General features: G+C 51.0%; 1 protein-coding gene across 1 annotated transcript; it reads right to left on the bottom strand.

Moving 5' to 3' along the window:
* Positions 1 to 7,502: 7,502 nt before the first annotated feature.
* LOC136991022 (olfactory receptor 52I2-like) lies at positions 7,503 to 8,450 on the bottom strand. The gene has a single exon (XM_067289500.1). The coding sequence runs from the start codon at positions 8,448 to 8,450 to the stop codon at positions 7,503 to 7,505; it is 948 nt and encodes a 315-aa protein (XP_067145601.1).
* Positions 8,451 to 18,274: the final 9,824 nt, after the last annotated feature.

Genomic DNA, 18,274 nt, shown 5'->3' with positions numbered 1-18,274 from the left:
TCCAGCCTGCGCTTAGGATGCGCCCAGCATGCACACGGAAATCTGTGTGAGCTGAGACTCACTCCTGGCTCTCACAGCTTGCAGAGAGTCTTCTGCTAGCACCCAGCCCCCTTCAGCCACTAGCTGAGCTCCAAATCAGAACCAGAATGCATTTTAGCCCCCGCTACTCTGAGGACAGGCATTTCCAGACCTCCTCATTCAGAGCTCTGGAAAGCATGACATTTCCCACTTGACTTTGCTGCTGCCTGGGCTGCCCTCACCCATTCGAGCGCCAGCAATGTCCCCTTGCTGAGACAGCACATGCTCTTTCCCTCACTCATGCAATTTCTCTTGCTGCTCAAAATCCACTTTTTTCTCATGCAAGTTTTCCTCTAGTTGCTTTCCCACCTATGCTTCTTGGCACACCGTTGCCTTCTGGACTCACCAGAGTCCCTTAGTGCTGCATATAAATAGACACAAAGATTTCTTTCCACAGCTCACACCTTGCACTTGTTGACACCAAACTTTATCTGTCATCCAATCGTGTGTTCTCGTAGCTGTGGCCAACCTAAAGAACGCGTAACACAGCACCCTGCCTCTGTTGCCCTGTCTCTGCAGGCAAGAGCTGTTGTCCACAAGCCCCAGGGTGCAATTTTAGGGTATGTCTCGTTGTCCTCAGTGCTGATCCTCTGCTCTTCTGCTCCAACTCCTTTTTCATCAGCGAATGACTTAGCTTCAGGAACGCACTTACGTGCCTTCCCCTGCCTCTCTGTGGTTATGTCTGGGGTGCCAAAGGCAAGGCAAGTGACTGTGGAAGCTACGCCTAACTTTCATTAAACACTGCAGAGAAATACCTGATCCTACTGAAGACACCACTTCAAATGACCGTACCGTGATGGTCAGAGGTTGAAATGCAGCTAGAAATCAGGCACGATTACGCAGTTTACCTGTGCTCTGCATCCATCCGCAGGAAGAGGTGTCCGCACGGCACAGGGAGCAAGCAGAGCAGCCTTCTTGGAGAAAGCAACTGGCAGCGCCCCACCAGGAAAGGATTTATAGTGCAGCTCTGCAGGGATCAGCGGGTGCCTTGGGAACTGAAGCAGCACCGTAAATCACAGGTCAGACTCTTAGTGCCAGCCCCAGGGAAACAGGCTCCATCCTCCATGCCTGGGCTTGGCACTCACTTTAACCCGGGAGGCACGGTCTGATGGTGGGCTTGACAAGTGTTTTGGCAGGGCTTGTAAGATTACCTCTTGTCTTGACTCCAGCTGCGCCTGAGGCTCTCATGGCCAGACCCTGCCCGTACACCAAGCATACAAAGGAACAAAAAGCAGCTGTGGTGCTCCCCACCTTTGCCCTTGACTGTAGGGTCTTGCCTGTACCACGTTATGGCCAGCAATGGTGCACCAGGCAGATGTCCCTGCAGCAGCACAGACATGCACTGGTAAACACACGCTGCACAGCACACTGCTGTGAGCATGTGCTTGCTGGGCTTGCTAGCCTGGCTGCCAGGGTGCGTCTGTCCTGCCACGGAGCAGGTGCTCTTGCAGGAGCCAGCTCAGAAAGCTCTGCACTGCTCAGGGCTGTGTAGCACAAGTTGGGTATCCTGCCTCCATGCCTAAGATTTCTGTTCCACTTTCTTCCTGCCCTTGGGCTTTTATCTGTCTGGTTGTTGGGACTGTGGCTGCTTAGAATTTGGGGTTTATGGGGGAATACAATTGAACAGGGCAGGGCTTAGAATGTGGACCCATTTCCTTCTAGCAGCATCAAGGAGCAACTTGAGAGAGAAGATCACTGGCTTTGCAGTGAAATGGATATGATCAGTCCGTCACCTTGCACTGCCAAGCAGCAATGTCCTGCATGAGGCCATCTGCAGGCACGGTCATCCATGCTCTCCTTTGAGAAGGCCAAGACTTCTTGGAGAAGACGTGCGAGACCGGCCTCTAAGGCAGGCCGTGTTTCTCTACACGTGCAGCTGTCTCAGTGTCTTTGCACGTTCCGGTACAAAGAGTGCAAAGAGATCCAGAGCCTGCCTGCATATCCCATACAGAGCAGGGAGATGGGGAGTGGAGCATGTGCAGGAACATCCTTGAGGGAGCAGACGCCTTCAGAAAGCAGGAGCTGGCGAAGCACTGCTGAGTCGCATCTAAGGGGCAGCTTGGGGTTTCCAGACACCCCATACCTTAGGGTCTGGGTGTTGTGAACTCAGTTCCCATGTTGCCCAGGCAGAGCATACAAAATGTTTTCTCCCGCATCTGAGACATTTGGGCCATTCTCAAGCTGTGCCCTGGAGGCTTTTACATAGCCAAAGCAAAACAGGGCCCGGGATCCTGGTGACAGAATTACAGAATGGCTGAGGTTGGAAGGGACCTCTGCAGATCATCTAAGTCCAACCCCCCTGCTCAACCAGGGTCACTTAGAGCACGTTGCAGAGGAGCGCGTCCAGGCAGGTTTCGAATATCTCCAGAGAAGGAGAATCCACAGCCTCTCTGGGCAACCTGTTCCAGTGCTCTGGCACCCTCACAGTGAAGAAGCTTTTTCTCATATTCAGATGGGACCGCCTGTGTTTCAGTTTGTGCCTGTTGCCTCGCATCCTGTCACTGGGCACCACTGAAAAGAGTCTGGCTCCATCCTCTCGACACCCTCCTTTCAGATACTTATACACATTGATAAGATCTCCTCTCAGCCTTCTCTTCTGCAGGCTAAACAGGCCCAGCTCTCGCAGCCTTTCTTCATAAGAGAGATGCTCCAGTCCCCTAATCATCTTTGTAGCCCTTTGCTGCACTTGCTCCAGTAGTGCCACATCCCTCTTGCACTGGGGAGCCCAGAACTGCACACAGTACTCCAGATGTGGCCTCAGCAGGGCTGAGGAGAGGGGCAGGATCACCTCCCTCCACCTGCTGGCAACACTCTTCCTCATGCACCCCAGGATACCACTGGCCTTCTTGGCCACAAGGCCACATTGCTGCCTCAAGGTTAACTTGGTGTCCACCAGCACTCCCAGGTCCTTCTCAGCAGAGCTGCTTCCCAGCAGGTCAACCTCCAACCTGTACTGCTGCACGGGGTTATTCCTCCCCAGGTGCAGGACCCTGCACTTGCCTTTGTTGAACTTCAGCAGGTTCCTCTCCGCCCACCTCTCCAGCCTCTCCACGTCTCTCTGAATGGCAGCACAGCCCTCTGGGGTATCAGCCACTCCTCCCAGTTTTGTATCATCAGCAAACTTGCTGAGGGTGCACTCTGTCCCTTTCTCCAGGTCATTGATGGAGAAGCTGGACAGGACTGGACCCAGGACTGACCCCTGGGGGCCACTGCTAGCTGCAGGCCCCCAACTAGACTCTGCACTGCTGATCACAACCCTCTGAGCTCTGCCATTCAGCCAGTTCTCAATCCACCTCACTCTCCACTCACCTAGCCCACACTTCCTGAGCTTGTCTGTAGGGATGTTATGGGAGACAGTGTCGAAAGCCTTGCTGAAGTCAAGGCACACAACATCCACTGCTCTACCCTCATCTACCCAGCCAGGCATTCCATCCCAGAAGGCTATCAATCAGATTGGTTCAGCATGATTTCCCCTTGGTGAAGTCATGCTGACTATTCCTGATCACCTTCTTTTCCTCCCCATGCTTAGAGATGGCCTCCAGGATGAGGTGCTGCATCACCTTCGCAAGGATGGAGGTGAGGCTGACTGGCCTGTAGTTTCCTGGGTCCTCCTTCTTGCCCTTTTGGAAGACTGGGGTGACATTGGCTTTCTTCCTGTCTTCAGGCACCTCTCCTCTTCTCCATGACCTTTCCAAGATGAGGCAGAGTGGCCTAGCAATAACATGCACCAGCTCCCTCAGCCCTCGTGGGTGCATCCCTTAGTGGCCCATGGATCTGTGGGTGTCAAGTATGCTTAAATGGTCTCTAACCCCATCCTCCTCAACCAAGCGTACGTCTTCCTTTCTCCAGACTTTCTCTCTCGCCTCCAGGGTCTGGGGTTCCTGAGGGCTGGCATATGTACACTGGATCACGGCAAAGGTTCCTCTTGCCTCCTGTTTTATGCCCAACATCAAAAGCAGGAAGAATATGACAACTGATCAAACATCTCATGATACTCCCCGTAACTCCCTGTTCTGCTTCCAGCAATGTGAAGCTCAGGGACTTCCTGAGCAGGATGTAGTTTCTCTGCTTTTATTAACCTCCTCTCAGGACTTTCTCTTTCAGAAGACCATTGGGCCTCTTCTGTGTAAAACTTCAGCATCCACAGGGTCCTGTAGCAAGGAGTTCCACAAATTGACGACACCTTTCATGAAATAACCACTTGCCTCTGTTCTGAGCGTGATGCTTGCTAGTTTCCTCTGCTGCCCCATAGCTCCTATATCAGAACAGGCAGTGAAGAATCAGTCAAATCTTTGTCCATCCTCCACACGCCACCATGAAACGTGGAAGCAGAAAAACCTTGGACAAATTGCACCGCAGACGCAAGGAGCCTTTCTGCAATAATGCTTTGTGCCCAATTCCTGGCTGCAAAGTCAAGCTGCCCTCCTTTCTGATTTTTGTTGGAGAACCCTTCAGTCCTTCTGGGCCCTTCGGATCTGAGCTGGTAATGACCTGGAACTGAGTCGTCATCGTCTGTCAAGGGGCTGCCTGTCCCTTCCACCATCTTCACCCAGTCCTGAGCACACTTCGGGTCATGTGAAATAATCCTGCCTATTTCATCATGTTCTGCTTGTCCGTGAGGATGCCCAGGTGCCCTTGCTTTTTATTCATATCAAGGCACACAAGCATTGATTGAAAATTTAACTTGGTTTACTTGTTTTAGCCAACTATTAATTGGTTTGTACAACAACAAACAAACTGTCTCTTTACCATTCAACAACTTCTGCGTTTAGATTAGAAATCTGATATATAGTTGTTTACTTTTTTTTAACTCAAGGCCTATTTTTACCTAAAAATACTTAAAAAAGTCAGAATTATACAGCCTTTTGTTTGTAGTTTCTTTTAATAAGAAAATTTTGCTGCATAAATTTCAGAGAACTGACCTTTGAAAGAGGTTTCCGGCAAGAGCACAGTCGTCTTTTTCCTAACCGACTCAAACTGTGCGCGTACACAGAGCAAATGCTAAACTCGCATCAGCCTCCAGTCCCCGGGCACTGGGAGCAGCTTGCCGCACCCTGTGGGCGACAGAAGCCTGGCTGATGTCAGTCCTCCTTCACAGCCGCCCACCTTGCTCAGCTCGTAGACATCTGCCGCCCTCAGGGATGCTCACGCCGAGGAGAAATGCCTCCCTGTGCGAGGGCCAGGCTGCAGGTCTGGACATAAATCACGCAGTCAGCCCTGCCGGCAGTTTCCTGCTGATAGCGATTCCCATGACTACAAGCCTTCTCCAGCCATCACCTACAATAATCTCAGCAAAGGGGCTGGCTTTAGCCCCAAGTCACTTCTCGCTCATCTCATTTCTTTCTCAAGTGGCCTGTGCTTGGAGGTGAGCAAGTGAGAAAGGAATTGAGTGAGCAAATTGTCTGCAGAAGAAAGGCCTTCTTCACGTTTCCATCTGGAGCAAATGCAAATGCAATTTCACCTCCAGCTGCTGCTGGAGGAGTAGCTGGAGGTCTCTCCCGACTCTTCCTAGGGCTGTGCCGTGTTGTGAGCTGTGCTACCTCCCCATCCTCCCCCTACCCCAAACCACAGGCAGCACTCTCTGAGAGCCAGGGGAAAAGTTTCAGACTGGTGCTCTGAAAAATACAAATGCAGGATAGCAGAACCATTTGCACAACTGTTTCCTCAAGTTGCCAGGAAAGAGTGCACCAGAAAAACACCACAAAGACAGGAAAAGATATTTCTGACATGTGGGGAATGAGATCTTTGGACTGCTTTTAGATTTGAATTGGAGTGCATTTCACTGAGGCTCATTTTAAAAATAATGTAAAATTTCAGGGACTAAACAGAACATTTTGGGTGGGATTCATCTGAACCAGTGCAGGTGACATTTGTAGACATGGTATCCGTCTGCGTCTGGAGCTAGTCTTCCCGATTTCCCAAATATCTTTGGATAGAAACTATGCTTTTAGGGCAGTATTCATCCCAACCTAAAGCTGATATCTGATATAGTCAGAGGAATTATGCCGCATCTGCCAGTCTCCCTCCCAGGGCTCGTTGTAAGGGAGATGGTGGTGACCATGCGGACCTCTGCCCTCAATGTGTCCGTGGGGGATGAGAGGTGTCCCAGCTCCTTGCCGTCAGACAAAACATGCCGTGCAACTCTGCATGCTTTCCTTCTGAATCCTTGCATTAATGGAGCCAGTCCCCCACCTTCATCCCGCTGCTCCTCCTCAGCCCTCAGACCTAAGGAGGGTCCTGGCTCCTCTCAGTTCAGAATACTGCCTGCAGAGTATCTCATCACGCAAGGCCAGAGATGCACTTTTCATACGCTGACCCAGAGCTATAGAGCAGCAGACTTGTTGCTCGTGCCTGCACTTTCCAGATAAAACCTCTCATTGCTGGGGGATCTGACCTGTCTGAGCCCTTTCCGGGTGAATCCTGGATTGCAGGAGAGGAAGATTCTTGCACCCAGGGGTGCCACCTTGCTCAGGATGCTGTGACGTGCGGACTGGGCCTGTGAATCCTGCTTAGAAGCAGCTGGCTGGCTCAGAGAGGGCTCAGAGAAGTCTGCGAAGCAGCTGATCTACTGGCAGCAAGACCTTGCCCCGCTCAGGACACTCATACCTACGGCATGCTGTCTTGCAGGCCTCTAAGACATGCTAGATTTAGCTGTTTGGGAAAGTGTGGTCATTACAAGAAGACACGCGAGTAGTAAATACTCCCAAACCACTCAGTGTTTACTTTCGCCACTACGTGGTGTGGAGACCCGGATCATGCACCTCCCCACTTTGCTTTCCTCACCCAGCTTGTGCAATCTGTTGGATTGACAGAGTCCTTTAAAGAGTTCAGGACGTGTTCTCCCCATCATCGTCATCTGCTTATGGCTCTTCCTCCAGACTGTGGGCATTTCTCTGCCCAGCTCTTCCCAGTACTCTGCAAAACAGCTGGTGAGAGACCATTTTTCTGCTTGGAGCGACTCACCTGTATGCATTATTAGGTGACCAAATTACTTATCGAATGTTCAGTTACCATCATCACCCACAAACCTGGAAAAGCTGAAATAGCTTCTAGCAGGAAATAAAAAAGACAACATAGAAGAACATTGCCCAGTCAAAAGAGAGTGTGTGTATTGACATAAAAATACACGAAGCCCTAAACTGCTGCTTTCAATTATCACAGGAACATTCATGGCACTGGGAACATCTCAAAACTCAACTGTGGTGGCTCACTTTTCTGTATCACCTGGAAAAAAGAGTGGGAAACGTGACCCTGATATTTGCCCTATCCCAGATGCCTCTTGTCACAGAGTAGGGTCTGATGTGGTCATTAAAGCTAACGAGTCCTCTGCCCTCCCAGGTCTCTGTACACAGAGTACATTCAGTGGGGATGAAACCGGTGTCTTCTTCTTGGGAAATACGCCTGGAAAGCAGTGGATTCTTCTGTCAGGCGTGAACCTTCCTGGAAAACACCACTTTCAGCACTGCCTGACGGATCTGCTTGGTTCTCATGCTGTAAATGATGGGGTTCAGCATGGTGGGGAGGGTCAGGTAGAGATCGGCCAGGAGAACCTGTGCCCATGCAGCTACACTGCTGTCAAAAGCCTGTATATATATGGAGACCATTCCAGGGATGTAATACAGCAGCATCACGCAGATATGACACCCACAGGTGCTGAAGGCCTTCCTGCATGATTTCTTTTCCACGGCAGCTTTAATGATCATCCCATAAGACACAGCAATGAAAGCCATGTCCATCCCTACTACAAGAGAAGATCCAGCCATGCTATAAAGGCTGCTGGGCCTGTGGTCTCCACATGCCAGCTTTGCCACGGCCACATGCTCGCAGTACGAATGGGGAACCACACAGGAACGGCAGTAAGACAAATGTGTCACCATCCATGTCAAGGGAGCCATGAAGAGGAGAGCTCTCCCCAAAATGGCCAGGCCTATTTGGACCATTGTCTGGCGATTCAAGACAGTTTCGTACTTGAGAGGGTGACAGATTGCAACGTAGCGGTCAAAGGCCATGGCCAGGAGCACTCCCGACTCCTCCGCTGTTGTGGAGTGAACAAGGAACATCTGAACAAAACAGGCCACGTAACCAGTCTCGGTAGAGTTCAGCCAGAATATGCTCAGCATCTTGGGGACAGTGGACGTCACCATCACCAAATCGATGACTGCTAGCATGCCCAGGAAGCAATGCATGGGGCTACGCAGGGAGTTATCCAGCCCAATGGCAAGCAAAACCACACCATTTCCTACCAAGGTCACGATATACCATGAACAGAAAAGGATGCCCAGCCAGGTGTGGAAAGCTTCCAGGCCAGGAACACCCACCAGGATGAAAGAGGAAGAGCTGCTGTTGGGGCAGTGGAAGCGGTCTGAAGCCATGCAGGAGAATCTTGCCTTTGTGCTTAGAAAAAGGGGAAATGTAGCAGTTCAGGAGCCTTCAGATTTGCAGAACTAAGAATGATAAGGTGGGGACAGCGAAGCAACCCATGAGCCAAAGCAGGAATCCACGTTATCATGACGTGTGAGATGGGAGCTCTACAGCATAACATGGCTGGGTGGGGGGAATGCATCAGAAATGCAGAAGCAATGGTACTTTTATGGTTTGCGAGTTACTCCAAGGCAAAGAGGAAGGTCATGTTTCCGAGTGTGCCACCTGGCATAACCAACGTACTTGGACAGCACACTGCTTGTGAAACGCTTGTTTCTTGATCAGTTACTTGCCACCACTCACTTAACACCTTGGGATAAGCTGTAAAAGGAGGGTGAATGGTCAGTGGTTTGCAGTCAAACTTCCCACAGACAGAGCTTTTGTCTTAGCTGTCTTGGCTTCCTTGCAATGAAAGACATAGGCTCAACATAGGAAGTTCTTCCAAACTTGTAAGGCAAAAGGTGTTCTCAGAACATGGCCTGGGACATCAACGTGGCCGTGAAAGCGTCTTTTGCTACGCTGTCTTCATTCTGTCATTCGCCCATGAGAAAAGCCTGCAAAAGTAGGCAGTAGCAAGAGGGAAAGATTCCTTTCTGAGATTTTATTGTGGCTGCAGAAGCTCAAAGGTAACGCAAAAATGCCAGAGAAAAACCCTGGAGGGACAAGAAGGAGAAGAGTGAGTACTGTGCGCAGGAGCTACACATTCATTTGTGACTAAACGTTGCTACTGCTTCTGCTGCTTCTCCCCACAAAGCTGCAAAGAGCAGGCAAGTGCTGACAGCACCACACCCCTCTGCGTTAAGAGAAATGGCTTGCATGATCACCCACCAATAACTTGTGAGCAAGCAGCAAGCTGTGGGGTGGCCCATGAGTGAAAATACTCATGTGAAAATGCTAGTGACAAGGCAGAGTAAAATTCCTCTGGGCGCAGCCCAGCCCCAGGATCATTTGGCTAAAAATTAGCATTAGGCGTGGTCAGCATCATACTGATGAGAAGCGGAAGCTAGACAAATTCAGAAGAGTTAACAAAGTAGATCTTGGGAGACAACTAACTAAGGAAAAGCAGCACTTGAAGTTTTCAAATAGAGAGAGGACTTTCGTAGGATACCCCCATCTGAACTACACCTTCACCCTGGCTGTGGGGTTCCTGCGGGAGCTGCTGGATGAAAGGCCAGTCAGAATGGAAATGCTCACCTTCGGGCCTAAAAGACTATGAATCAGGACATTCTGGAGACTGGAGCAAAACTAAAACTCGTTTTTAATTATTGCATTCCACATCCTGGTAACCAGCAGCTGCAGGAGTCAGCTGTGACTCCAAATTTGCACAGGGCAGTGAGGCTGACCAGTGGCTGCTTTCACGGATACACCTTCCAGAGCAGACCCCACACTGGCAGGGGCAGGGACCAGCCTTGCAGACCAGACCCTCTTGCAAAACACAGCTGTGAACCCTGCGATGCTGCAAGCTGCACTTCAACTCACCTACCTCTGAGTGTCTACGTGAAGGTGTCTCCACACAAACGTGGGGTATGGTGCAGCTGCCTGAACACATGTACCTAGAGCCTTCGGAGATGCCCGGTGTGTCCCTCTTGGCCCCTACTCGCTCTCCAGCAGGCTGCAGGTCCCCTGCAGACCCAGGCTCACAGTCTGCCTCTGCCATATGGATGCCCGAGGGCATCCCCAATGGCTCTAGACATCCAAATAAGGGGCAGTGAAATTACACCCTAAGGGTCCGAGCTCCGGTTGCAGCCAGAGGAGAGAGGGAGCATTGCCAGCGGAGCTTAGTGCGGACCTCAGCTCCCCAGGTGTAGGGGTCTGCCCTAGGGTGAGCTGAGCTGCTCTGCAAGAGCCGCTGACCATATGGGCTAGTTCCCCACTGACTGCACTCATTGCTTAGACACTTACCACTCATGCACACAAGCACACTGGACACCTACCTGCAGGCACCTACAGGTAAGGGTCTGAACCCGGAGCTGAGTCCCCAGGTGCCTACACTGAAGTGAAGAGTATTTCTGCTTCCAGAAGCTCTGCTCCACAAGCCTGGCACAAGCAGGAGATTGTTTCCATAGTATTATCAGCATTGTGGCAGTACTGAGGAAGCCTGATCACTGGCCACGACTTGGCCTGGGAGATGGGAAAACAGCACAGAAGGGCTTTACAGCCAGAGGAAAGACTTCTGATCCCAGGCAGCTGAGAAAGCTGGCACAGGTGTCTGCCTTGTCTGCAGGGCTGCCACCTGGAAGGCTGCAGCAGTGCATCCCTGTGTATCACAAAGTGCAGCAGTGTTGGAGTATTTAATTTGTCTTCTGGGAGTCCCCAGGGAGACAACACATGGAGGACACAGAGACTGCGTTGTCTGTTTTGTGAGGAGATGGAAATTTTCAAGGCGACCTCAGCAGCTGTCATTAGCTCTCCATCATCATGCCACAATGTCGAGGTCTGCTTCCTTCTCTTACCAGCCATATGAAGTCATCCCACCCCGTATAAGGGAAGCAGATACACTAATTTTACTGCACGTTTGAGCTGCGTAGGGCCATGTAAACATGGTACCGAGGGAGGTGGTCGAGAGAGCTTCCATCCATGCTCTGTCCAGCTGAGATCCACTTCTGCTTTGGCCTTTCTCTTCTGCCTGCAAGCTCAGTGCTTGTTGATCCCTCCAAATTGCGGGTAGGAGAGCACAAGTGCAGGATCTGCTGAGCATAGGGTTTCAGCAATGAGGAAATTGTGGGATGGGGGGGAAATGAAGACCTAGTCGTTTATGATGTATGGGGAAAGCTGCTCCTAGAGCAGCAGGGGTTTTGTGAGAAAGGGGAGGCACAGAGCCGAGGCAGGATGAGTGCCTCAGCCCTGAAATTTGGAAAGCTTCACTCTGCCAGAGTTTCGACTTCCAAGCAGCCCCTAGGAGCTACAGCTGAACTCCTGCTCTGGACAGGCCTTTCTACCCTCCGTCCTTCAGGTCCGTCTGGACTCCAAGCAGCGCGTCGCCTTGTTAGCCCTAGTGCCATGCTCTCGCGTGTCCTTTCTTCCTGCCTGCTCCTCCCTCCAGGGGCCCATATCTTTACACCTGAACAAGCCTAGTCAGACAAAAATGCACCCAGCCCTCCATCCTGCAGAGACCTCCGGGTGGCGGATGCCTTTGAGGCCTCCTTGCCAGACACAGGAAATGGCCCCATCCCCTTCTGCATGGAGGGACTGTCTCTAGGCTGCCAGGTCAGGTGGCACAGGAGGGACGCAGCCTTACACTGTAGGGAGGGAGTGTGCTCTTAAGAAAGACTCTGTACTGTTTAGGCTCCTTTGGCATTCCTTTGAGTTGTCGATATGTCTCTGTGGCAGCTCAGGAAGTCTTGGTATGTCCAAGGCAAGACTGTCTTCCCAAGGGAAATCCCCTGTGCTTCTCACCCACTTGGAGACCTGTTGTCTTGTGCATATCAGTGTGCTTATTGCTCTTGCACTGAGGCCATTCCTGGCCTTGGCCCTGACCAAAGAGGGCTGTCATTGCATGCTGAGTGGGCTGGATGTCTACTCACGCCTGTAACCATGCTGAAGATCCCTGCAGATACATAAATTGTGCAAATGCTGTTGTATTCCCTTCTACTATGAACTCACTGGATTGCACAGGGCCACTAGGAAAGTCCATTCCTGAGGCAGGATCCAGACCTGACATTTTCAAGTGGAAAGCTGCTTTGTGCATCCTGCTCTCAGCTACCTGATGTACTCTGATGAAGATCTTCTCCCACCCTGTGGACATGGCTTTGTGCATCTCAAGGTGCGCACCTGTAGGCCATATGTTTTACAAAGGAAGACCTGGAGAGCCTATGGCACATCTCTGTAACTACCATACGCTGGTATGCTCTGCTGACCCCCCAGTAAGTTTTGGTGCCAGGAGATCTGTGGGTACATTTATTCCTCTGCATCTCAGCTAGTGGAGCACTGTGCTGCCACATCCAAACCACAGCAAGGCATGGCCATGGACCTGCCGCATGCAGAAAACCCCCTCCTGTTTTCTCAAGCACGCAGACCTGCGATCATATCATCCCGCCCCTTGTCCAGGTTCACTCAGCCCCATCATCCACAGCATCCAAACACACATGTTCTTAGCCTGAATATTTGGGAGTTGTCTGGCCTCTCCTCTCATTCCGGACTGGCCCCTGGCTGTTGTCCCCACCTGTCCAGTCCATCATTTGCAATTTAGAAACAGAGTCGGAGTCCATTTCTTTGCCCCTAACGGGAAGATCCAGAACACGTTGGGGCTGGCAGCTCAGTGGGACTCTAACCACCCACACACTTATGCAGTTTGTAAACCACATCCTGTTCTGTAGCTAGCATGTCCCATGTGAGTCCCGCCCTTGGGAAATTGCAGCAGATATTTATTTTCACTGTCAACATTTGTTCCCTCCAAGCAATTTTGCTATGAGACCTGGTGCCCGTGTAATGAGCACACTGAATCAGTGCATTGCCCAGCTACACGCTCTTCTTCAGGCTGGCACTGTCAGCTCTGGACAGCTGGAGCTGGAGCTGAGTGCAAACAACTTTGAGGGAGGCCCTATCTGAATGGGCATCCCGCCTGTAGGGTCCCTGTCTCCTGCCTTAGGAAGGAAAGGCAGCGTCACCCCAGAAGGAAAGAGGGCAGTGTGTTGCAAACCGGAATAAGGCTGCAGCGCTGGTCCCTTTCCAGCACTACACCCCTCCCCACAGTGCTTTTTACTCCTTAACCTCAAACCCTTGCTGAAAGAGGGAAGTGCTGGGAATCACCTCTCTTTTACGGGGAAAACAGAGGCACAGAAGGGTTAAATCAGCCGCTTGGCAGTATGGGCATTAGATGCAAGTCTCTCAGGTATTCGTACCTTCTGTTTTCCCCAACAGGCCAAAAGGCTAGACTTCATCACCTTGGCTTTCCGGACACTTGACTTCTAGACCCCAAAAGAATTTAGTCTCTCCTCCAAACTGCTTTGAGCCCTCCACAGGACCCAAACCAAGAGGCACTGCAACATCTGTTGCTAGGGATTGCTGTTTGCAATCTAAGATCAACTACTGAAAGCCAGCGTTATGAGAATGCTGTCGAGATACTGTTGCCGTTTATTGCAGAGCGAGGACTCTGCAATGTAGTAAGCTCCCTTGGCTATAAATTCTGGAGGCAGAGCCACAGCTGGTACAAGCCAGTCCGGCAGCAGCTGAGTCTCCTGCCAGAATTATTGATCTGGAAAGGGCAAGCTCATCTGAGATCCTACAGTCCTGTGCTCGGAAAAAACACACGCTCCCTCCCTCCTCTCTGTCACTAGTAATTAGTCTACAAACTTAGCGTACTCTTCTGGGCACTGCTGCTTGTAGCTCATCTTGCATAATAAAGCTATCAATGAAGGTTATTAAAAACTGCTGTACGAGAGACATTGGACTCAGTTTTTCCCGGGACCTGATGCCTTACTTTGCTCTTTTTATGTGTGATTCCAGTGCTGTTGCCTTTGTGGGGTCTGATTTCTTGGGTACACGTAAGCACAAGAAGTACCAAGGAGGCCAACAGCTGCCTTTAGCTCAGTCTCTCTGACCAACCCCACTGGGGTTGTGCAAAGAAGCTGTCCCCACTGCACTTCCAGTTTCATCCACTTTACATCCCCTTTCCTCGACATTTCATGCTTCCTCCTCTTCACATGCTTTGCCACCACGGCACCTAACATAGCGCCCCAGGATCCCGAACGCACACCCCAGGACGTGCCTCTAGTGCCACGGCCCACCTCTGCACAGAGCATCGTACACAGGGGTGCTGTTTCTTCATCTCTTCACCTTCAGCTACATAGAAATGCCGTGCCAGGAAGACTGTTGGGATCTTGGCCGCTTTTGAGTTAGGCATGCAACACAGATGAGGCTGGGAGCAGCACTTTTGCCTTGTTGCTGCTCAAGTGGAGCAACACTTCCAGACCCCTTCATACACTTCTGAGCACTTTCATCATACTTCCTTGGCGCAGCGGTGTTATTTTGTGCAATGAAGTAGTTCCGTAACTTGTACAGTTACGAGTTTTGCTCAGCTGTGGTAGTCAACATCACCCTTGCTTAACGTGCTGTAGCCCATTAGCTTTTGTTGCAAACTTACTGTAATTAAAAAAACCTGTGAAACAGCATGAACTACCCTCAGAGAATGAGAGATGCTCGGTAGTGAACACAGTGCAAAAGGAGTTGAAATGTTTGATTGCGAGCAGGCTGGGACAAGCTTCCCTCACTAGGGAAGCTACTGGCACCTGAGGCTGAGGTTTTAACTCTTTCCTCACCGTTTTTTATCATCTCTGCTCCTCTGCTTCTCTGCAATGATCATTAAATTTACCACGTTTGATGCATTTAGAATTCTTCATGATTCTTAGACATGCTAAACCTATCAGCCACACAGCCCGAACCCATAAAGAACCAAAAAGTGTGAAGCCAACCCTTTTGCCATCACATGTGGATCTGGCCACACTAAGAGCCACCTGGCGGTCCTGATCAGTGTAGTCTGTCATGAACCATCTAGCACAAATACCCAGATGCTCATCTGCTTTTAGCCATGAGGGAAGTCAGGGAGCATGATCCTGCTCCCACCAAAAGGAACCTGTTCACCCTAATCGATCACAGCTGAGGCTTCAGAGATAATCATCATCACAGAGGAGAAACTACTGCCTGGCCCAGGGAATAGCCATGAATAGCAACGGTGTGTAAACAAAAGCGCTCCTCTTCCTGCTGCTTGGGTTGTGCGTGTCTCAGCATTAAGCAGTGTCACCTAGGTCTTTGAGAGAGCGGGTCCACAAAGGGGGAAGATTTCTTTCAGCGTGGACAAATACCCCACTGGGCACGGCTGCCAGTTCTCCTGGTGAGCACGCAGTGGCGCACGTGTGCTCTAGAAGGCTTAATCCTGTCCGTACAAAGCTCTCTCTGAGTTTGAAGCCAGCATCATCGTACATTTTCTGGGGCAAGAAATAGCAGCATAGATTCACAGGACTGTATATAAATCCCCTTTTTCACCTGAGGATCTCAAAGCATTTGTGAATTTTCGTGAATGCTTTGCAAATTAGTGGCAATCTTCTGGATCTTACTTAGCTATTCTCTGTCCTTGAAATGCCTGAGGGTGGAGGTCACGCAGGAAGCACAGATGATCATTAGGGAGTTTGGGGAGAGGAATGGCAGAGCAGGAGGGCAGGAAGCCGTTCAGATAATCCCCCTACCTGGGGTGAGACCTGCTGACAATTCTTTGGCTGGTTCCATCGGGCAGCTACAAACCCGACCCAAAGAGCAATGACATGAGGGTGTGCCAGTCCTTGGGCTATTGGTCCTTCAAAAGAGAGTAATGCAAACTAGTAGAAATCTGCAGAGCCTGGGAGCTGAGGAGAGGAGGAGAAAGCCAGAAGTTTATGGAGCCTCATAGCCCCCTAACTTCTGATGCCAAGTTTAAATCAATGAAATATTTTAAGTTGAGAGCGGGTGAAGGCTTTTTCCCCTACTGGGCTCTTTTTGTTTCTCTTGCACCTCATCGCTTCTGCAGGTGACCCACGTGGGGGTGAAGGAGCAGTCTGAAAGCCGGGGCAGCTGAGGAAAATGAGTAAGAAGCAAGGAGCAGCACACAGAAACCCTTATGCCTTGACCCCAACCTCCTGTGGCACCCACCACCTGTCCGTAGGGATTGGGAAGGAAACGTGCAGTGAAAACATGGGGAGATGAGACTAGAAAGAATGGGGAGAGAGGTGTTGGACTGAATTTGACCCTGGGGAAGGGGGAAGAAAGGTGTTTCCCTGAGGATTTTTTTGCCCCCTTTTTTTTCCCTCAATACTCGAATCAATAAATAAAAGCTTATGTTAATTGGTAACATTCTTTGTCCACCCTCCTTTTACGTGCTGCTCCTGGCAGCCCTCCACACGGACCCGCTATGCTTTCAGCATTGCATTTCCACCAGCTAGGCTCTCTGTGTTCATGTTTCCCAAAATACGGTTCATTAGCGGATTTCTACATCCAGCCCATTTTTAACACGTTTCTATTGCGGCACAAGGGGCTGCCTGGATACGTGACATCTGCGACTTTTTGAGCAGCAGAGAACAGCGATGTTGAGGTGGTGGCATCCATCTCTCTGTTCTGCCCCACTTGGTCTCACAAATGGTGCATGGGGTCATGCCTCAAGGTCCCTGCAGCCAAGCAGCAGCTTCTCTCCTACTCCAAAGTCTCACCTGGTCAACAAGCTAGCTGCACTGGGGACACTTTGCCGCAAGGGGCGAGAGGCCAGAGCCTGGCCCTGCAGCCGGGGAGCGTGTGGAGGTGGGCACAGAGCGTTCATGTGAAAGGGACCTCTTCAGAGAAGCCTCCCAGGGAAGGCTTGGATGGGGGGGGAGGCTCACTGTGGACAATGCAGAGATGAAACAGCAAAGCATCTTGCCCACTGCACACCACTTCCCAATTCTTGCAGCCTTTCCCATTCCCATTCCCGGGGTCTCTGCACTGCGGTTGCAGTGCTGTGACTGTAGAGCACTTAGCGAGGCAGGCGGTGGCCCACCCAGCCAGGAGGAGACCTCTTGTAGAGCTAGAGAAGAAATTCTGGGGAGTACTGGGCACCTGGGGTGGTTGCGGGGGTCTCCCAGACATGGTGGCAGTAATGAACTGCTTGAGGTTTGTGAAAGGAGACAGGGAAAGTCATCTGGGAATCTGCATTAGGCATCAGTCATTCCTTGGCCAAGGGAAACAGCTTAGAGGGAACGTAAATCACTGTGCTACCTCCATTTTCTGCTGCAAGGTACTGTTAGCATTTTTCGGAAAGGCAAGAGTTAATGTTGGTCTTCTGGAGCTGAACACGGGAGGGTGAGAATTACGTGGAGATTCCCTGCTGGTTTGTGAGAATCTTCCCCCTGGAGACAGCTGAGCTATAAACTCTGCAGCTGCAGGTCACCCTTTGGAGTCTGCTCAGCAGGCTGGAGGGACTGAGGGCCTTGGAGGAGAAGAGCTGTCACATACTGACAGCTCGTTCGGAAAGCTGGTGAGTCCTCTCCGGGAATCTGTTCACATGAGCATTGCTGTGCTGTTTGGGGCAGGCACCGGAGCGAGCGAGAGCAGAGGAAAGAGAGAGTTTGAACCAAGCCCTGAGGTAGGTCCACATCTGTAGTGGGATGAAAAAAATCACACTTGAATTCTTCCGAGGTATGGCTTTACTTTTAGTTTAGTCTGGGAAGCTGTGTTGGGTTCTAGCACGTCAGTCTCGAGGGACTGTATAGTATATGTAGACTGACAGAAAGGGGTCTGCACTTAGACAGCTAAACAAGTGACCCAGTTTTCACTAGGCTCTTGTTAAGTGCCCTTCTTCCCCCAGAAGCTTATAAGCTCAAGCCAGGATAAAAGGAGCAACGTTTAGCCTTGCCTGCTGGTTGCTGGCTGTGGGTAGGACTCAGAGGCAGCTTATCTTTCTAGGATATAAAAAGCTTGTGCGGGGTCAAACCAGAAGCCTGCCTAGGCTGGGAACTGGTCTCCAGCTGTGGCTGCACCTCCGTATGTAGCTGGCAGAGTCTGCCCAGGTGTGGTGCAGGGGTCCTGGAAGACCAGTGTTGGAGATGTCTCGGGAGGAGGCTGTCAGGGCTGCGTGGGCCTCCCACAAAGAAGATCCAGCCCTTGCCTCCAGCTCCTTGCCGAGATGCCGTGAGGGCACAACATGGCTCTCACTGCACCAGGCGATAATCTTGGGCAGCACATGCCAAGGTACAGGCTCAGCTGATACTCAGAAAAGAAACCTCCAGGTGGAGCTCCTTAAAATGGACAGAGCTGCAGCCAGGAATGGGCTGCCTAG

This window comes from Apteryx mantelli, chromosome 1 (genome assembly GCF_036417845.1).
Source record: "Apteryx mantelli isolate bAptMan1 chromosome 1, bAptMan1.hap1, whole genome shotgun sequence".
Lineage (NCBI taxonomy): Eukaryota > Metazoa > Chordata > Aves > Apterygiformes > Apterygidae > Apteryx > Apteryx mantelli.
This window is presented reverse-complemented; position numbering and strand designations above follow the sequence as displayed.